The 18,459-nt window shown below is 39.9% G+C and overlaps 1 protein-coding gene across 5 annotated transcripts; it reads right to left on the bottom strand.

Annotated features, from left to right (window-relative positions):
- Window positions 1–69: 69 nt before the first annotated feature.
- On the bottom strand, window positions 70–18,248 carry LOC125975517 (oocyte zinc finger protein XlCOF6-like). Of its 5 annotated transcripts, none has more exons than XM_068652079.1 (4): window positions 3,196–4,033; window positions 2,770–2,892; window positions 2,399–2,508; window positions 70–2,239 (listed from the first exon to the last, which is right to left on the bottom strand). In XM_068652079.1, exons 3-4 carry the CDS (start codon window positions 2,499–2,501, stop codon window positions 516–518), a joined length of 1,827 nt encoding a protein of 608 aa, XP_068508180.1. In that variant the 5' UTR covers window positions 2,502–2,508; window positions 2,770–2,892; window positions 3,196–4,033; the 3' UTR covers window positions 70–515. The 5 variants fall into 5 exon arrangements, with proteins under 5 accessions (XP_068508180.1, XP_068508178.1, XP_068508179.1 ...); XM_068652077.1 differs by lacking the exons at window positions 70–2,239; window positions 2,399–2,508; window positions 2,770–2,892; window positions 3,196–4,033 and adding exons at window positions 7,547–8,238; window positions 8,407–10,053; window positions 10,213–10,322; window positions 10,580–10,786; XM_068652080.1 differs by lacking the exons at window positions 70–2,239; window positions 2,399–2,508; window positions 2,770–2,892; window positions 3,196–4,033 and adding exons at window positions 11,221–13,391; window positions 13,547–13,656; window positions 17,905–18,248.
- Window positions 18,249–18,459: the final 211 nt, after the last annotated feature.

Raw genomic sequence — 18,459 nt, 5'->3', positions numbered from 1 at the left:
GAAATAAACAACTCTTTAATGAAATGTCTTAATGCATCTCAAGAACAAAAAAAAACTGTTGAAGAAAAATGGGGGATAGCCAACACGATTTATTTTTTCATTTTATTGATCCACATGAACATGAAAGGCTAAAGAATACAAAACCCTAAACAAACACTATTAAAAACTCAGCAACTTGTCCTGACTATGAATTAAACAAATTGCAGTTAAAAACCACAACCAAAATAAACACAAATTATAATGACAAATACAGAACTATTCTTATCCCGAAGCTGGTTACCTATATTTTCAAATGCATGACTAAAACTAAAATGTGAACTTCTCACTGTGGTAAAGAAAAGTAGTTCAGCAACTCAATCAAAAGCTACATACTAGAATAGAATTATCATTGATGCATAAACTCAAAGTCTGCTCAAATAGAAGGTGAGAACTTCATGAATCATTGCTCATCCCCCAGAGACACTCAGAAATCTCAATAGAGACTCTTTGACAAGTGACTGAGCAGGCTACCAGGGTTAGGTGTGGGCTCCTGTGTGCCTGATTAACCTTACCCTGTTTGAGAATTTTTGGCCACAAACTGAGCATGACAAAGGTTTCTCACCAGTGTGGGTTCTTGTGTGAATTGCTAGAGATCCCGGAAATGAAAACTTTTGGCCACAAACTGAGCATGAAAAAGGTTTCTCGCCAGTGTGGGTTTGGGTGTGCCTTTTTAAACATTGCTTCGAAGAGAATCTTCGGCCACAAATCAAGCATGAAAAAGGTTTCTCACCAGTGTGGGTTCTTGTGTGAATTGCTAGAGATCCCTGAAATGAAAACGTTTGGCCACAAACTGAGCATGAAAAAGGTTTCTCACCAGTGTGGATTCTTGTATGAATTGTTAGAGTTCCCTTCACTGAAAATCTTTGGCCACAAACTGAGCATGAAAAAGGTTTCTCACCAGTGTGGGTTCTTGTGTGAATTGCTAGAGATCCCTGAAATGAAAACTTTTGGCCGCAAACTGAGCATGAAAAAGGTTTCTCACCAGTGTGGGTTCTTGTGTGCGTATTTAAATGTCCCCTCTGAGAGAATTTTAGCCCACAAACTGAGCATGAAAAAGGTTTCTCACCAGTGTGGGTTCTTGTGTGACTTTTTAAATGGCCCCTCTGAGCAAATGTTTGGCCACAAACTGAGCATGAAAAAGGTTTCTCACCAGTGTGGGTTCTTGTATGAACTGTTAGACGTTCCTTCTGAGAGAATTTCTGGCCGCAAACTGAGCATGAAAAAGGTTTCTCACCAGTGTGGGTTCTTGTGTGACTTTTTAAAAGTCCCCTCTGATAAAATTTTTGGCCACAATCTGAGCATGAATATGGTTTCTCGCCAGTGTGGATTCTTGTATGAAGTGTTAAACTGTTCTTCACTGAAAATGTTTTGCCACAAAGTGAGCATGAAAATGGTTTCTCACCAGTGTGCGTTCTTGTGTGAACTGTTAGACCTTCCTTCTGAGAGAATTTTTGTCCACAAACTGAGCATGAAAAAGGTTTCTCACCAGTGTGGGTTCTTGTGTGCCTTTTTAAATGTCCCTCCTGAGAGAATTTTTTCCCACAATCTGAGCATGAAAAGGGTTTCTCACCAGTGTGGGTTCTTGTGTGACTTTTTAAATTTTGGATCTGAGCAAATTTTTGGCCACAAACGGAGCATGAAAAAGGTTTCTCACCAGTGTGGGTTCTTGTGTGAATTGTTAAAGATCCCTTAAATGAAAACATTTGGCCACAAACTGAGCATGAAAAAGGTTTCTCACCAGTGTGGGTTCTTGTGTGCCTTTTTAAACTTCCCCTTTGAGCAAATGTTTGGCCACAATCTGAGCAGGAAAAGTTTTTCGTCACACCATCACTATCTAATAGTTGAGGTGCTTGTGATCCTCCACAGTGGTCTCCATCATCTTCTCGAGTCATTTGTTGACTTGAGCTGCAGCTTGGAGACTCCGCGCCTTTGCTCACCTCATGTTGACCCTCATCTAAACTCTTCACAGGAACACCAATCGATAGCATCTCGAAGGTATCCTCCTCCTCTTTAATGTCGCAGGTGTCTTCTCCCCCCTCTTTAATACAAAGTCGCTCCGGCTCTTCCTCCTCTTTTATGGTGCAAAGAAACTTCTCCGCCATTTGTTCCTTCAAGTGGTGGACCTCTTTGCCCACATCTTCCTCTTTAACGTGAGTACGCTTTGGCTCCTGCTGCTTATGACGAATAGCTTCACTGATGTCTGCAAAAACAAGACAAACACATAAGTTACAATTGAAGAGAAACCGGTCCAAACTATACAAGGATTTTTTAATCTGCCTATCACACGTGATATTAATAGAATACTACTAAATATAATCACTGGAAGAGAATTCATAATAGAAACTAGACGTGTACGAACCTTTCCTGCGCAACACAACAGTCGGCTGCAACCAAAGATGTTCCTGTCGTCGGCGACTATGGTCCTTTTCCTCCACGTGCTTTGCTGTGGTCCTTGCAGACATTTTCACACTGCAATAACAACACGTGTTCAACAATGTTTGGCTAACAAAAGTGTCTGTTGGGCAGCGGCCAAACTTACTTTGTTGAAGTAATTGAATATAGGTTATCCCGTATTAACACAATAGTATTTTGTGTTGTGCTAGATCGTTTGGCAAGAAAATTAACTTAGCAAAAGACAGTCCAGTTGCATTGTTCCACAATCATTTGAGATGGAACATTCGTCGAGGATAATCAAGCTAAATGTCATAAAGTTAGCATTGTGGTACCTACCATGTGTGGTGAATTGTCTTCGTTGCTCCGCTGAGTGAAGTTCCTCCTAATATTCGAGTGGCCCAAAAGCAAAGATGTTAGCTGCTTCTTTTCCCCGTCTGCCAGGCATTGCATCTTTTAAACCTGGCGAGACACATGCTCCCATCACTTTGACTAACAGCTGCAGTTGGAGACTGTTTTGTCATCCATAAAAGGCCATCTGTTCGGTTCTTTTCTGGTCACGGACAACTGGCCCTTCTATTTTCTAGGCACCTATACATTACTGAAACTGAACCCCCCCTGTCTAGCACAAATAACTCATGCGCCGGCCTGGCCTTTTGGGGCAACATACAGAGACATGTTCAAGAAAGCAGAGCGCACTTCTGTACTGCAACCAAGCAGTACTACAAATAAAGTTGCTAACATGATAAATTCGTCGTAACTTACGTCTTTCGTCGTTGCGGTTGTCGTCTTACAACACAAAGTTGTGCTAGATAGTGTGGTGAATTCTCTTCGATGGTCAGCTGGTCTTCCAAACAAATGGTGAAAAAGTGACTGGCTTGGGGAAGGAAAACTTCAGTCACACATGGCTGATTGGGGAAAGATTTTATTTAACTTAGTCAGAGAGAAGTGTCTCGGGCCCTAGCCAAGACGTCGAGTCCCTTTGTCTACTCTCGCCCTAAAACCTATACCCCCGCGCTTCCCTTCACTCGGGTGCGGGGTTGTTGGATGATCTATGACCTCCCAGTCAGCCTCACCCCCTCTTCACAGTGCATATTTTAACAGTTGTTAATGGAAACCAGATGGGTCTAGTGCCAATGAGTCTACATACCTGGACCAAGCCCCAAACAATCCCAAACATGACCTGGTCACACTTAGGCTTACTAGTGAGATATAGATTGCATGAGACCTGAATAAAAAAATTACCACAATAGTTTGGCAAGAAAATAAACTTAGCAAAAGACAGTCTAGTTGCATTGTTCCACAATCATTTGAGATTGAACATTTATTTGTCGAGGATAATCAAGTTAAATGTCATAAAGTTAGCGGACTGCACATTTGTATTGCAGCCAAGCAGTACTACAAATTACGTTGCTAACATGATGACTAAGAAACATTGCCGTAACTTACCTCTTTCGTCGTTGCTGTTGTCGTGTGGCTAATGTTACTGATTCACTACATAAGTTGCGTGTTTATCTGATGCAGATGAATGGAAGGCGGGGCGACACGCTTCTGTTTTGATTCGTTGAACGATTCGTTTGAACGAGTCTTTTGAATGAACCGATTCCAAAGCTTCAGTTCACTTAAAAGAACTGCAATGTACATCACTATATGCGCAACGATGAAATGACGACACTTCCGTGTAGGGCGTCTGTAACCGGATATGACGCATAAGCACGTGATAGGTCTGTCCGGAGAATTTTAAAATTGTTTCAAAGAGCACTAAAAAGTGATTTGTATTCATGAAACGCATTAAAAAAATGTTTTTGTGGTTTTTATGTTCACTTTGAGGTCTTAGCTCTTAAGAGAACAGACTGCAAGACTTGAGAGGCTAATTTAAAAAAGTAAACTTATTCATTGCTAATACCTGTTTTAACTTTTAACAATTCCAGATGCCATCTTCATCTCTCACGTTTATAGCCTTCAATATGAGTACTGTGAAGTAAACATCTCTTTAATGAAATGTCTTAATGCATCTCAAGAACAATTTAAAGTGTTATGAGCAAGGCAAGGTAACAAAAAAAAAACTGTTGAAGAAAAATGGGGGATATCCAACACTATTTATTTTTTCATTTTATTGATCTACATGAACATGAAAGGCTGAAGAATACAAAACCCTAAACAGACACTATTAAAAACTCAGCAACTTGTCCTGAATATGAATTAAAACAAATTGCAGTTAAAAAACACAACCAAAAGAAACATGAATTATAATGACAAATACAGAACTATTCTCATCCCAAAGCTGGTTAACTATATTTTGAAATGCATTACTAAAACTTAAATATGAACTTCTCACTGTGGTAAAGAAAAGTAGTTCAGCATCTCAATCAAGAGCTACATACTAGAATAGAATAATCATTGATGCATAAACTCAAAGTTTGCTCAAATAGAAGGTGAGAACTTCATGAATCATTGCTCATCTCCCAGAGACACTCGTAATTCTCAATAGAGACTCTTTGACAAGTGACTGAGCAGGCTAACAGGGTTAGGTGTGGGCTCCTGTGTGCCTGATTAAACTTACCCTCTCAGAGAATTTTTGGCCACAAACTGAGCATGAAAAAGGTTTCTCACCAGTGTGGGTTCTTGTGTGCCTTTTTAAATTGCCCCTCCGAGAGAATCTTTGCCCACAAAGTGAGCATGAAAAAGGTTTCTCACCAGTGTGGATTCTTGTATGTCTTCTTAAAGTTCCCTGTTCAGAAAACGTTTGGCCACAAACTGAGCATGAAAAAGGTTTCTCACCAGTGTGGGTTCTTATGTGCGTATTTAAATGTCCCCTCTGAAAGTATTTTTGCCCGCAAACTGAGCATGAAAAAGGTTTCTCACCAGTGTGGGTTCTTGTATGAACTGTTAGATATTGCTTCTGAGCAAACTTTTGCCCACAAACTGAGCATGAAAAAGGTTTCTCACCAGTGTGGATTCTTGTGTGAATTGTTAGAGATCCCTTAAATGAAAACATTTGGCCACAAACTGAGCACGAAAAAGGTTTCTCACCAGTGTGGATTCTTGTGTGAATTGTTAGAGCTCCCTTCAATGAAAACATTTGGCCACAAACTGAGCATGAAAAGGGTTTCTCACCAGTGTGGGTTCTCGTGTGGCTTTTTAAACTTCCACTTTTAGCAAATTGTTTCCCACAAACTGAGCATGAAAAAGGTTTCTCACCAGTGTGGGTTCTTGTGTGAATTGTTAAAGATCCCTTAAATGAAAACATTTGGCCACAAACTGAGCATGAAAAAGGTTTCTCACCAGTGTGGGTTCTTGTGTGCCTTTTTAAATGTCCCCCGTCAGAGAATTTTTGCCCACAAACTGAGCATGAAAAGGGTTTCTCACCAGTGTGGGTTCTTGTGTGCCTTTTTAACCTTCCCCTTTGAGCAAATGTTTTGCCACAATCTGAGCAGGAAAAGTTTTTCGTCACACCATCACTATCTAATGGTTGAGGTGCTTGTGATCCTCCACAGTGGTCTCCATCATCTTCTCGAGTCCTTTGTTGACTTGAGCTGCAGCTTGGAGACTCCGCGCCTTTGCTCACCTCATGTTGACCCTCATCTAAACTCTTCACAGGAACACCAATCGATAGCATCTCGAAGGTATCCTCCTCCTCTTTAATGTCGCAGGAGTCTTCTCCCCCCTCTTTAATACAAAGTCGCTCCGGCTCTTCCTCCTCTTTTATGGTGCAAAAAAACTTCTGCGCCATTTTTTCCTTCAAGTGGTGGACCTCTTTGCCCACATCTTCCTCTTTAACGTGAGTGCGCTTTGGCTCCTGCTGCTTAGGACGAATAGCTTCACTGATGTCTGCAAAAACAAGACAAACACATAAATTACAATTGAAACCGGTCAAAACTATACAAGGATTTTTTCAATCTGCCCATCACACGTGATATTAATAGAATACTACTAAAAATAAACACTGGAAGAGGATTCATAATAGAAACTAGATGTGTACGAACCTTCCCTGCGCAACACAACAGTCGGCTGCAACCAAAGATGTTCCTGTCGTCGACGCGTACACACCTTTTCCTCCACGTACTTTGCTGTGGTCCTTGCAGACATTTTCACACTGCAATAACAACACTTGTTCAACAATGTTTGGCTAACAAAAGTGTCTTTTGGGCAGCGGCCAAACTTACTTTGTTGAAGTAATTGAATATAGGTTATCCCGTATTTACACAATAGTATTTTGTGTTGTGCTAGATCGTTTGGCAAGAAAATAAACTTAGCAAAAGACAGTCTAGTTTGCATTGCTCCACAATCATTTGAGATGGAACATTCGTCGAGGATAATCAAGCTAAATGTCAAAAAGTTAGCACTGCGGTAGCTACCATGTGTGGAGAATTGTCATGACCCGGTCACATTTAGGCTTACTAGTGAGATATACATTGCATGATACCAGAATAAAAAATTACCACAATAGTTTGGCAAGAAAATAAACTTAGCAAAAAACATTCTAGTTGCATTGTTCCACAATCATTTGAGATGGAACATTCGTCAAGGATAATCAAGTTAAATGTCATAAAGTTAGCGGACTGCACTTTTGTATTGCAACCAAGCAGTACTACAAATTACGTTGCTAACATGATAACTAAGAAACATCGTCGTAACTTACCTTTTTCGTAGTTACTGTTGTCATGTAGCTAATGTTACTGAGTCACTACATAAGTTCGTGTTTATCTGATGCAGCCGAATGGAAGGCAGGCAACACGCTTCTGTTTTAGTGTTGATTCATTGAACGATTCGTTTGAAAAAATCTTTAGAGTGAACTGATTCCAAAGAATCAGTTCACTTAAAAGAACTGGAATGTACATCACTATACGTGAGACAATGAATACTTCCGTGTAGGGCGCCCGTAACCGGATATGACGCATGAGCACGTAAAAAAAGTAAACTTATTCATTGCTTATACCTGTTTTAACTTTTAACAATTCCAGATGCCATCTTCATCTCTCACCTTTATAGCCTTCAATATGAGTACTGTGAAGTAAACATCTCTTTAATGAAATGTCTTAATGCATCTCAAGAACAATTTAAAGTGTTATGAGCAAGGCAAGGTAACAAAAAAAAAACAACTGTTGAAGAAAAATGGGGGATATCCAACACTATTTATTTTTTCATTTTATTGATCTACATGAACATGAAAGGCTGAAGAATACAAAACCCTAAACAGACACTATTAAAAACTCAGCAACTTGTCCTGAATATGAATTAAAACAAATTGCAGTTAAAAAGCACAACCAAAAGAAACATGAATTATAATGACAAATACAGAACTATTCTCATCCCAAAGCTGGTTAACTATATTTTCAAATGCATTACTAAAACTAAAATATGAACTTCTCACTGTGGTAAAGAAAAGTAGTTCAGCATCTCAATCAAAAGCTACATACTAGAATAGAATTATCATTGATGCATAAACTCAAAGTCTGCTCAAATAGAAGGTGAGAACTTCATGAATCATTGCTCATCTCGCAGAGACACTCAGAATTCTCAATAGAGACTCTTTGACAAGTGACTGAGCAGGCTAACAGGGTTAGGTGTGGGCTCCTGTGTGCCTGATTAAGCTTACCCTGTTTGAGAATTTTTGGCCACAAACTGAGCATGAAAAAGGTTTCTCGCCAGTGTGGGTTTGGGTGTGCCTTTTTAAACATTGCTTCCGAGAGAACTTTTGGCCACAAATCGAGCATGAAAAAGGTTTCTCACCAGTGTGGGTTCTTGTGTGACTTTTTAAATGGCCCCTCTGAGCAAATTTTTGGCCACAAACTGAGCATGAAAAAGGTTTCTCACCAGTGTGGGTTCTTGTGTGAATTTTTAAAAGTCCCCTCTGATAAAATTTTTGGCCACAATCTGAGCATGAATAGGGTTTCTCGCCAGTGTGGATTCTTGTATGAATTGTTAGAGCTCCCTTCACTGAAAATCTTTGGCCACAAACTGAGCATGCAAAAGGTTTCTCACCAGTGTGGATTCTTGTATGAATTGTTAGAGCTCCCTTCACTGAAAATCTTTGGCCACAAACTGAGCACGAAAAAGGTTTCTCACCAGTGTGGATTCTTGTGTGAATTGTTAGAGATTCCTTAAATGAAAACTTTTGGCCACAAACTGAGCATGAAAAAGGTTTCTCACCAGTGTGGGTTCTTGTGTGCCTTTTTAAACTGCCCCCCTGAGAGAATTTTAGCCCACAAACTGAGCATGAAAAAGGTTTCTCACCAGTGTGGGTTCTTGTGTGAAGTGTTAAACTGTTCTTCTCTGAGAACGTTTCCCCACACATTGAGCATGAAAAAGATTTCTCACCAGTGTGGGTTCTTGTATGAATTGTTAGATTTCCCTTCACTGAAAATCTTTGGCCACAAACTGAGCACGAAAAAGGTTTCTCACCAGTGTGGATTCTTGTATGAATTGTTAGATTTCCCTTCACTGAAAATCTTTGGCCACAAACTGAGCATGAAAAAGGTTTCTCACCAGTGTGGGTTCTTGTGTGCCTTTTTAAATGTCCCCCCCGAGAGAATTTTTTCCCACAATCTGAGCATGAAAAAGGTTTCTCACCAGTGTGGGTTCTTGTGTGAAGTGTTAAACTGTTCTTCTCTGAGAACATTTCCCCACACATTGAGCATGAAAAAGATTTCTCACCAGTGTGGGTTCTTGTATGAATTGTTAGATTTCCCTTCACTGAAAATCTTTGGCCACAAACTGAGCACGAAAAAGGTTTCTCACCAGTGTGGATTCTTGTATGAATTGTTAGATTTCCCTTCACTGAAAATCTTTGGCCACAAACTGAGCATGAAAAAGGTTTCTCACCAGTGTGGATTCTTGTATGAATTGTGAGAGTTTTCTTCCCTGAAAATCTTTGGCCACAAACTGAGCATGAAAAAGGTTTCTCACCAGTGTGGATTCTTTTATGAAGTGTTAGAGTTCCCTTCTGACTGAATTTTTGGCCACAAACTGAGCATGAAAATGGTTTCTCACCAGTGTGGGTTCTTGTATGAACTGTTAGACCTTCCTTCCGAAAGAATTTTTGTCCACAAACTGAGCATGAAAAAGGTTTCTCACCAGTGTGGGTTCTTGTGTGCCTTTTTAAATGTCCCCCCCGAGAGAATTTTTTCCCACAATCTGAGCATGAAAAAGGTTTCTCACCAGTGTGGATTCTTGTGTGCTTTTTCAAATGTTCCCTCTGAGCAAATTTTTGCCCACAAACTGAGCATGAAAAGTTTTTCATCACACCATCGCTATCTAATGGTTGAGGTGCTTGTGATCCTCCACAGTGGTCTCCATCATCTTCTCGAGTCATTTGTTGACTTGAGCTGCAGCTTGGAGAATCCGCGCCTTTGCTCACCTCATGTTGACCCTCATCTATACTCTTCACAGCAACACCAGTCAATGGCATCTTGAAAGTATCCTCCTCCTCTTTAATGTCGCAGGAGTCTTCTCCCCCCTCTTTAATACAAAGTCGCTCCGGCTCTTCCTCCTCTTTTTCGGTGCAAAAAAACTTCTTCGCCATTTTTTCCTTCAAGTGGTGGACCTCTTTGCCCACATCTTCCTCTTTAACGTGAGTGCGCTTTGGCTCATGCTGCTTACGACGAATAGCTTCACTGATGTCTGCAAAAACAAGACAAACACATAAGTTACAATTGAAGAGAAACCGGTCCAAACTATACAAGGATTTTTTAATCTGCCTATCACACGTGATATTAATAGAATACTACTAAATATAAACACTGGAAGAGAATTCATAATAGAAACTAGACGTGTACGAACCTTTCCTGCGCAACACAACAGTCGGCTGCAACCAAAGATGTTCCTGTCGTCGGCGACTATGGTCCTTTTCCTCCACGTGCTTTGCTGTGGTCCTTGCAGACATTTTCACACTGCAATAACAACACGTGTTCAACAATGTTTGGCTAACAAAAGTGTCTTTTGGGCAGCGGCCAAACTTACTTTGTTGAAGTAATTGAATATAGGTTATCCCGTATTTACACAATAGTATTTTGTGTTGTGCTAGATCGTTTGGCAAGAAAATAAACTGAGCAAAAGACAGTCTGGTTTGCATTGCTCCACAATCATTTGAGATGGACTACAAATTACGTTGCTAACATGATAACTAAGAAACATCGTCGTAACTTACCTTTTTTGTCGTTACTGTTGTCGTGTAGCTAACGTTACTGATTCACGACATAAGTTCGTGTTTGTCTGATGCAGTCGAATGGAAGGCAGGCAACACGCTTCTGTTTTAGTGTTGATTCGTTGAACGATTCGATTGAACAAATCTTTTGAGTGAACTGATTCCAAAGATTCGTTCACTTAAAAGAACTGCAATGTACATCACTATATGTGCGACAATGAAATGACGACACTTCCGTGTAGGGCGCCTGTAACCGGATATGACGCATGAGCATGTGATTAGATCACAGTCCGGAGAAAACTTGTTTTTTAAAATTATTCCAAAGAGAGCACTAAAAAGTGATTAGTATTCATGAAACGCATGAAAAAAATTTTTTTTATGGTTTTAATTTTCACTTTGAGGTCTTAGCTCTTAAGGCAAGACTTGAGGGGCTAATTTAAAAAAGTAATTTTATTCATTGCTAATACCTGTTTTAACTTTTAACAATTCCAGATGCCATCTTCATCTCTTTACCTTTATAGCCTTCAATATGCGTACTGTGAAGTAAACATCTCTTTAATGAAATGTCTTAATGCATCTCAAGAACAATTTAAAGTGTTATGAGCAAGGCAAGGTAACAAAAAAAAACAACTGTTGAAGAAAAATGGGGGATATCCAACACTATTTATTTTTTCATTTTATTGATCTACATGAACATGAAAGGCTGAAGAATACAAAACCCTAAACAGACACTATTAAAAACTCAGCAACTTGTCCTGAATATGAATTAAAACAAATTGCAGTTAAAAAGCACAACCAAAAGAAACATGAATTATAATGACAAATACAGAACTATTCTCATCCCAAAGCTGGTTAACTATATTTTCAAATGCATTACTAAAACTAAAATATGAACTTCTCACTGTGGTAAAGAAAAGTAGTTCAGCATCTCAATCAAAAGCTACATACTAGAATAGAATTATCATTGATGCAAAAACTCAAAGTTTGCTCAAATAGAAGGTGAGAACTTCATGAATCATTGCTCATCTCGCAGAGACACTCAGAATTCTCAATAGAGACTCTTTGACAAGTGACTGAGCAGGCTAACAGGGTTAGATGTGGGCTCCTGTGTGCCTGATTAAGCTTACCCTGTTTGAGAATTTTTGGCCACAAACTGAGCATGAAAAAGGTTTCTCGCCAGTGTGGGTTTGGGTGTGCCTTTTTAAACATTGCTTCCGAGAGAACATTTGGCCACAAATCGAGCATGAAAAAGGTTTCTCACCAGTGTGGGTTCTTGTATGACTTGTTAGATGTTGCTTCTGAGAGAACTTTTGGCCACAAACTGAGCATGAAAAAGGTTTCTCACCAGTGTGGGTTCTTGTATGAACTGTTAGACGTTCCTTCTGAGAGAATTTTTGTCCACAAACTGAGCATGAAAAAGGTTTCTCACCAGTGTGGATTCTTGTGTGCTTTTTTAAATTGCCCCCATCAGAAAATGTTTGCCCACAAACTGAGCATGAAAAAAGTTTCTCACCTGTGTGGATTTTTTTGTGCGTATTTAAATATCCACTCTGATTGAATTTTTTGCCACAAACTGAGCATGAAAATGCTTTCTCACCAGTGTGGATTCTTGTATGTCTTCTTAAAGTTCCCCGTTCAGAAAACGTTTGGCCACAAACTGAGCATGAAAAAGGCTTCTCACCAGTGTGGACTCTTGTGTGCCTTTTTAAATATTCCTTCCAAGAGAATTTTTGGCCACAAATCGAGCATGAAAAAGGTTTCTCACCAGTGTGGATTCTTGTATGAATTGTTAGATTTCCCTTCTCTGAAAATCTTTGGCCACAAACTGAGCATGAAAAAGGTTTCTCACCAGTGTGGGTTCTTGTGTGCCTTTTTAAATTGCCCTTCTGAGAGAATTTTAGCCCACAAACTGAGCATGAAAAAGGTTTCTCACCAGTGTGGGTTCTTGTGTGAATTTTTAAAAGTCCCCTCTGATAAAATTTTTGCCCACAAACTGAGCATGAAAAAGGATTCTCACCAGTGTGGGTTCTTGTGTGACTTTTTAAAAGTCCCCTCTGATAAAATTTTTGGCCACAATCTGAGCATGAATATGGTTTCTCGCCAGTGTGGATTCTTGTATGAAGTGTTAAACTGTTCTTCACTGAAAATGTTTTGCCACAAAGTGAGCATGAAAAAGGTTTCTCACCAGTGTGGATTCTTGTGTGCTTTTTTAAAGTGCCCCCCTCAGAAAATGTTTGCCCACAAACTGAGCATGAAAATGGTTTCTCACCAGTGTGGGTTCTTGTGTGCCTTTTTAAATGTCCCCCCCGAGAGAATTTTTTCCCACAATCTGAGCATGAAAAGGGTTTCTCACCAGTGTGGGTTCTTGTGTGAATTTTTAAAAGTCCCCTCTGATAAAATTTTTGCCCACAAACTGAGCATGAAAAGTTTTTCATCACACCATCGCTATCTAATGGTTGAGGTGCTTGTGATCCTCCACAGTGGTCTCCATCATCTTCTCGAGTCATTTGTTGACTTGAGCTGCAGCTTGGAGACTCCGCGCCTTTGCTCACCTCATGTTGACCCTCATCTAAACTCTTCACAGCAACACCAGTCAATGTCATCTTGATAGTATCCTCCTCCTCTTTAATGTCGTAAGAGTCTTCTCCCTCCTCTTTAATACAAGGCCGCTCCGGCTCTTCCTCCTCTTTTATGGTGCAAAGTAACGTGGGCACCGTTTGTTCCTTCAAGTGGTGGACCTCTTTTCCCACATCTTCGTCTTTAACACGAGTGCGCTCTGGCTCCTGCTGCTTAGGACGAATAGCTTCACTGATGTCTGCAAAAACAAGACAAACACATAAATTACAATTGAAACCGGTCCAAACTATACAAGGATTTTTTCAATCTGTCCATCACACGTGATATTAATAGAATACTATTAAAAATAAACACTGGAAGAGGATTCATAATAGAAACTAGATGTGTACGAACCTTCCCTGCGCAACACAACAGTCGGCCGCAACCAAAGATGTTCCTGTCGTCGGCGACTATGGTCCTTTTCCTCCACGTGCTTTGCTGTGGTCCTTGCAGACATTTTCACACTGCAATAACAACACGTGTTCAACAATGTTTGGCTAACAAAAGTGTCTTTTGGGCAGCGGTCAAACTTACTTTTTTGAAGTAATTGAATATAGGTTATCCCGTATTAACACAATAGTATTTTGTGTTGTGCTAGATCGTTTGGCAAGAAAATTAACTTAGCAAAAGACAGTCCAGTTGCATTGCTCCACAATCATTTGACATGGAACATTCGTCGAGGATAATCAAGCTAAGTGTCATAAAGTTAGCATTGTGGTACCTACCATGTGTGGTGAATTGTCTTCGTTGCTCCGCTGAGTGAAGTTCCTCCTAATATTCGAGTGGCCCAAAAGCAAAGATGTTAGCTGCTTCTTTTCCCCGTCTGCCAGGCATTGCATCTTTTAAACCTGGCGAGACACATGCTCCCATCACTTTGACTAACAGCTGCAGTTGGAGACTGTTTGGTCGTCCATAAAAGGCCATCTGTTCGGTTCTTTTCTGGTCACGGACAACTGGCCCTTCTATATTCTAGGCACCTATACATTACTGAAACTGAACACCCCCTGTCTAGCACAAATAACTCATACGCTGGAAAACGTCCGTCACACATGGCTGATTGGGGAAAGATTTTATTTAACTCATGTCAAAGAGAAGTGTCTCGCACCCTAGCCAAGATGACGAGTCCCTTTGTCTACTCTTTGGGGACCCAGCAGGAACAATTCCAGATGCCATCTTCATCTCTCACCCTTATAGCCTTCAATATGAGTACTGTGAAGTAAACATCTCTTTAATGAAATGTCTTAATGCATCTCAAGAACAATTTAAAGTGTTATGAGCAAGGCAAGGTAACAAAAAAACAACTGTTGAAGAAAATTATTTATTTAACTATTTATTTTTTCATTTTATTGATCCACATGAACATGAAAGGCTGAAGAATACAAAACCCTAAACAGACACTATTAAAAACTCAGCAACTTGTCCTGAATATGAATTAAAACAAATTGCAGTTAAAAAACACAACCAAAACAAACATCAATTATAATGACAAATACAGAACTATTCTCATCCCAAAGCTGGTTAACTATATTTTCAAATGCATTACTAAAACTAAAATATGAACTTCTCACTGTGGTAAAGAAAAGTAGTTCAGACAGACACTATTAAAAACTCAGCAACTTGTCCTGAATATGAATTAAAACAAATTGCAGTTAAAAAACACAACCAAAATAAACACAAATTATAATGACAAATACAGAACTATTCTCATCCTAAAGCTGGTTAACTATATTTTCAAATGCATTACTAAAACTAAAATATGAACTTCTCACTGTGGTAAAGAAAAGTAGTTCAGCATCTCAATCAAAAGCCACATACTAGAATAGAATTATCATTGATGCATAAACTCAAAGTTTGCTCAAATAGAAGGTGAGAACTTCATGAATCATTGCTCATCTCCCAAAGACACTCAGAATTCTCAATAGAGACTCTTTGACAAGTGACTGAGCAGGCTAACAGGGTTAGATGTGGGCTCCTGTGTGCCTGATTAAGCTTACCCTGTTTGAGAATTTTTGGCCACAAACTGAGCATGAAAAAGGTTTCTCGCCAGTGTGGGTTTGGGTGTGCCTTTTTAAACATCGCTTCCGAGAGAACATTTGGCCACAAATCGAGCATGAAAAAGGTTTCTCACCAGTGTGGGTTCTTGTATGACTTGTTAGATGTTGCTTCTGAGAGAACTTTTGGCCACAAACTGAGCATGAAAAAGGTTTCTCACCAGTGTGGGTTCTTGTATGAAGTGTTAGAGTTCCCTTGTGACTGAATTTTTGGCCACAAACTGAGCATGAAAAAGGTTTCTCACCAGTGTGGGTTCTTGTATGACTTGTTAGATGTTGCTTCTGAGAGAACTTTTGGCCACAAATCGAGCATGAAAAAGGTTTCTCACCAGTGTGGGTTCTTGTATGAATTGTTAGATGTTGCTTCAGAGCGAACTTTTGGCCACAAACTGAGCATGAAAAAGGTTTCTCACCAGTGTGGGTTCTTGTATGAATTGTTAGAGTTGCCTTCATTGAAAATCTTTGGCCACAAACTGAGCATGAAAAAGGTTTCTCACCAGTGTGGATTCTTGTGTGAGTTGTTAGAGATCCCTGAAATGAAAACTTTTGGCCACAAACTGGGCATGAAAAAGGTTTCTCACCAGTGTGGGTTCTTGTATGACTTGTTAGACGTTGCTTATGAGCGAACTTTTGGCCACAAACTGAGCATGAAAAAGGTTTCTCACCAGTGTGGGTTCTTGTATGAATTGTTAGAGTTGCCTTCATTGAAAATCTTTGGCCACAAACTGAGCATGAAAAAGGTTTCTCACCAGTGTGGGTTCTTGTATGACTTGTTAGATGTTGCTTCTGAGCGAACTTTTGGCCACAAACTGAGCATGAAAAAGGTTTCTCACCAGTGTGGGTTCTTGTATGAATTGTTAGAGTTGCCTTCATTGAAAATCTTTGGCCACAAACTGAGCATGAAAAAGGTTTCTCACCAGTGTGGATTCTTGTGTGAGTTGTTAGAGATCCCTGAAATGAAAACTTTTGGCCACAAACTGGGCATGAAAAAGGTTTCTCACCAGTGTGGGTTCTTGTATGAACTGTTAGACGTTCCTTCTGAGAGAATTTTTGGCCACAAACTGAGCATGAAAAAGGTTTCTCACCAGTGTGGGTTCTTGTGTGACGTGTTAAACTGTTCTTCTCTGAGAACGTTTCCCCACACATTGAGCATGAAAAAGATTTCTCACCAGTGTGGGTTCTTGTATGAACTGTTAGCTGTGGCTTCTGAGAGAACTTTTGGCCACAAATCGAGCATGAAAAAGGTTTCTCACCAGTGTGGATTCTTGTATGAATTGCTAGATTTCCCTTCACTGAAAATGTTTTGCCACAAACTGAGCACGAAAAAGGTTTCTCACCAGTGTGGCTTCTTGTGTGAATTGTTAGAGATTCTTTAAATGAAAACTTTTGGCCACAAACTGAGCATGAAAAAGGTTTCTCACCAGTGTGGGTTCTTGTGTGCCTTTTTAAATTGCCCTCCTGAGAGAATTTTTGCCCACAAACTGAGCATGAAAAAGGTTTCTCACCAGTGTGGGTTCTTGTGTGAATTGTTAGAGATCCCTTAAATGAAAACATTTGGCCACAAACTGAGCATGAAAAAGGTTTCTCACCAGTGTGGGTTCTTGTGTGCCTTTTTAAATGTCCCCCGTGAGAGAATTTTTGCCCACAAACTGAGCATGAAAAGGGTTTCTCACCAGTGTGGGTTCTTATGTGCATTTTTAAACTTCCCCTTTGAGCAAATGTTTTGCCACAATCTGAGCAGGAAAAGTTTTTCGTCACACCATCACTATCTAATGGTTGAGATGCTTGTGATCCTCCACAGTGGTCTCCATCATCTTCTCGAGTCATTTGTTGACTTGAGCTGCAGCTTGGAGACTCCGCGCCTTTGCTCACCTCATGTTGACCCTCATCTAAACTCTTCACAGGAACACCAATCGATAGGATCTCGAAGGTATCCTCCTCCTCTTTAATGTCGCAGGTGTCTTCTCCCCCCTCTTTAATACAAAGTCGCTCCGGCTCTTCCTCCTCTTTTATGGTGCAAAGAAACTTCTGCGCCATTTGTTCCTTCAAGTGGTGGACCTCTTTGCCCACATCTTCCTCTTTAACGTGAGTACGCTTTGGCTCCTGCTGCTTATGACGAATAGCTTCACTGATGTCTGCAAAAACAAGACAAACACATAAGTTACAATTGAAGAGAAACCGGTCCAAACTATACAAGGATTTTTTAATCTGCCTATCACACGTGATATTAATAGAATACTACTAAATATAAACACTGGAAGAGAATTCATAATAGAAACTAGACGTGTACGAACCTTTCCTGCGCAACACAACAGTCGGCTGCAACCAAAGATGTTCCTGTCGTCGACGCGTACACACCTTTTCCTCCACGTGCTTTGCTGTGGTCCTTGCAGACATTTTCACACTGCAATAACAACACGTGTTCAACAATGTTTGGCTAACAAAAGTGTCTTTTGGGCAGCGGCCAAACTTACTTTGTTGAAGTAATTGAATATAGGTTATCCCGTATTTACACAATAGTATTTTGTGTTGTGCTAGATCGTTTGGCAAGAAAATAAACTGAGCAAAAGACAGTCTAGTTTGCATTGCTCCACAATCATTTGAGATGGACTACAAATTACGTTGCTAACATGATAACTAAGAAACATCGTCGTAACTTACCTTTTTTGTCGTTACTGTTGTCGTGTAGCTAACGTTACTGATTCACGACATAAGTTCGTGTTTGTCTGATGCAGCCGAATGGAAGGCAGGCAACACGCTTCTGTTTTAGTGTTGATTCGTTGAACGATTCGATTGAACAAATCTTTTGAGTGAACTGATTCCAAAGATTCGTTCACTTAAAAGAACTGCAATGTACATCACTATATGTGCGACAATGAAATGACGACACTTCCGTGTAGGGCGCCTGTAACCGGATATGACGCATGAGCATGTGATTAGATCACAGTCCGGAGAAAACTTGTTTTTTAAAATTATTCCAAAGAGAGCACTAAAAAGTGATTAGTATTCATGAAACACATGAAAAAAATAAAATAAAATGTTTTTGTGTTTTTTATGTTCACTTTTTGGTCTTAGCTCTAAAGGGAACAGACTGCAAGACTTGAGGGGCTAATTAAAAAAAATAAACTTATTCATTGCTAATGCCTGTTTTAACTTGCACAACATTCTCTTTTGAATTGTGTGTAAATTTGGGGTTGTCGGGTAAAAGATCCAATG

The sequence above is a fragment of the Syngnathus scovelli genome, chromosome 9 (assembly GCF_024217435.2).
Source record: "Syngnathus scovelli strain Florida chromosome 9, RoL_Ssco_1.2, whole genome shotgun sequence".
Lineage (NCBI taxonomy): Eukaryota > Metazoa > Chordata > Actinopteri > Syngnathiformes > Syngnathidae > Syngnathus > Syngnathus scovelli.
This window is presented reverse-complemented; position numbering and strand designations above follow the sequence as displayed.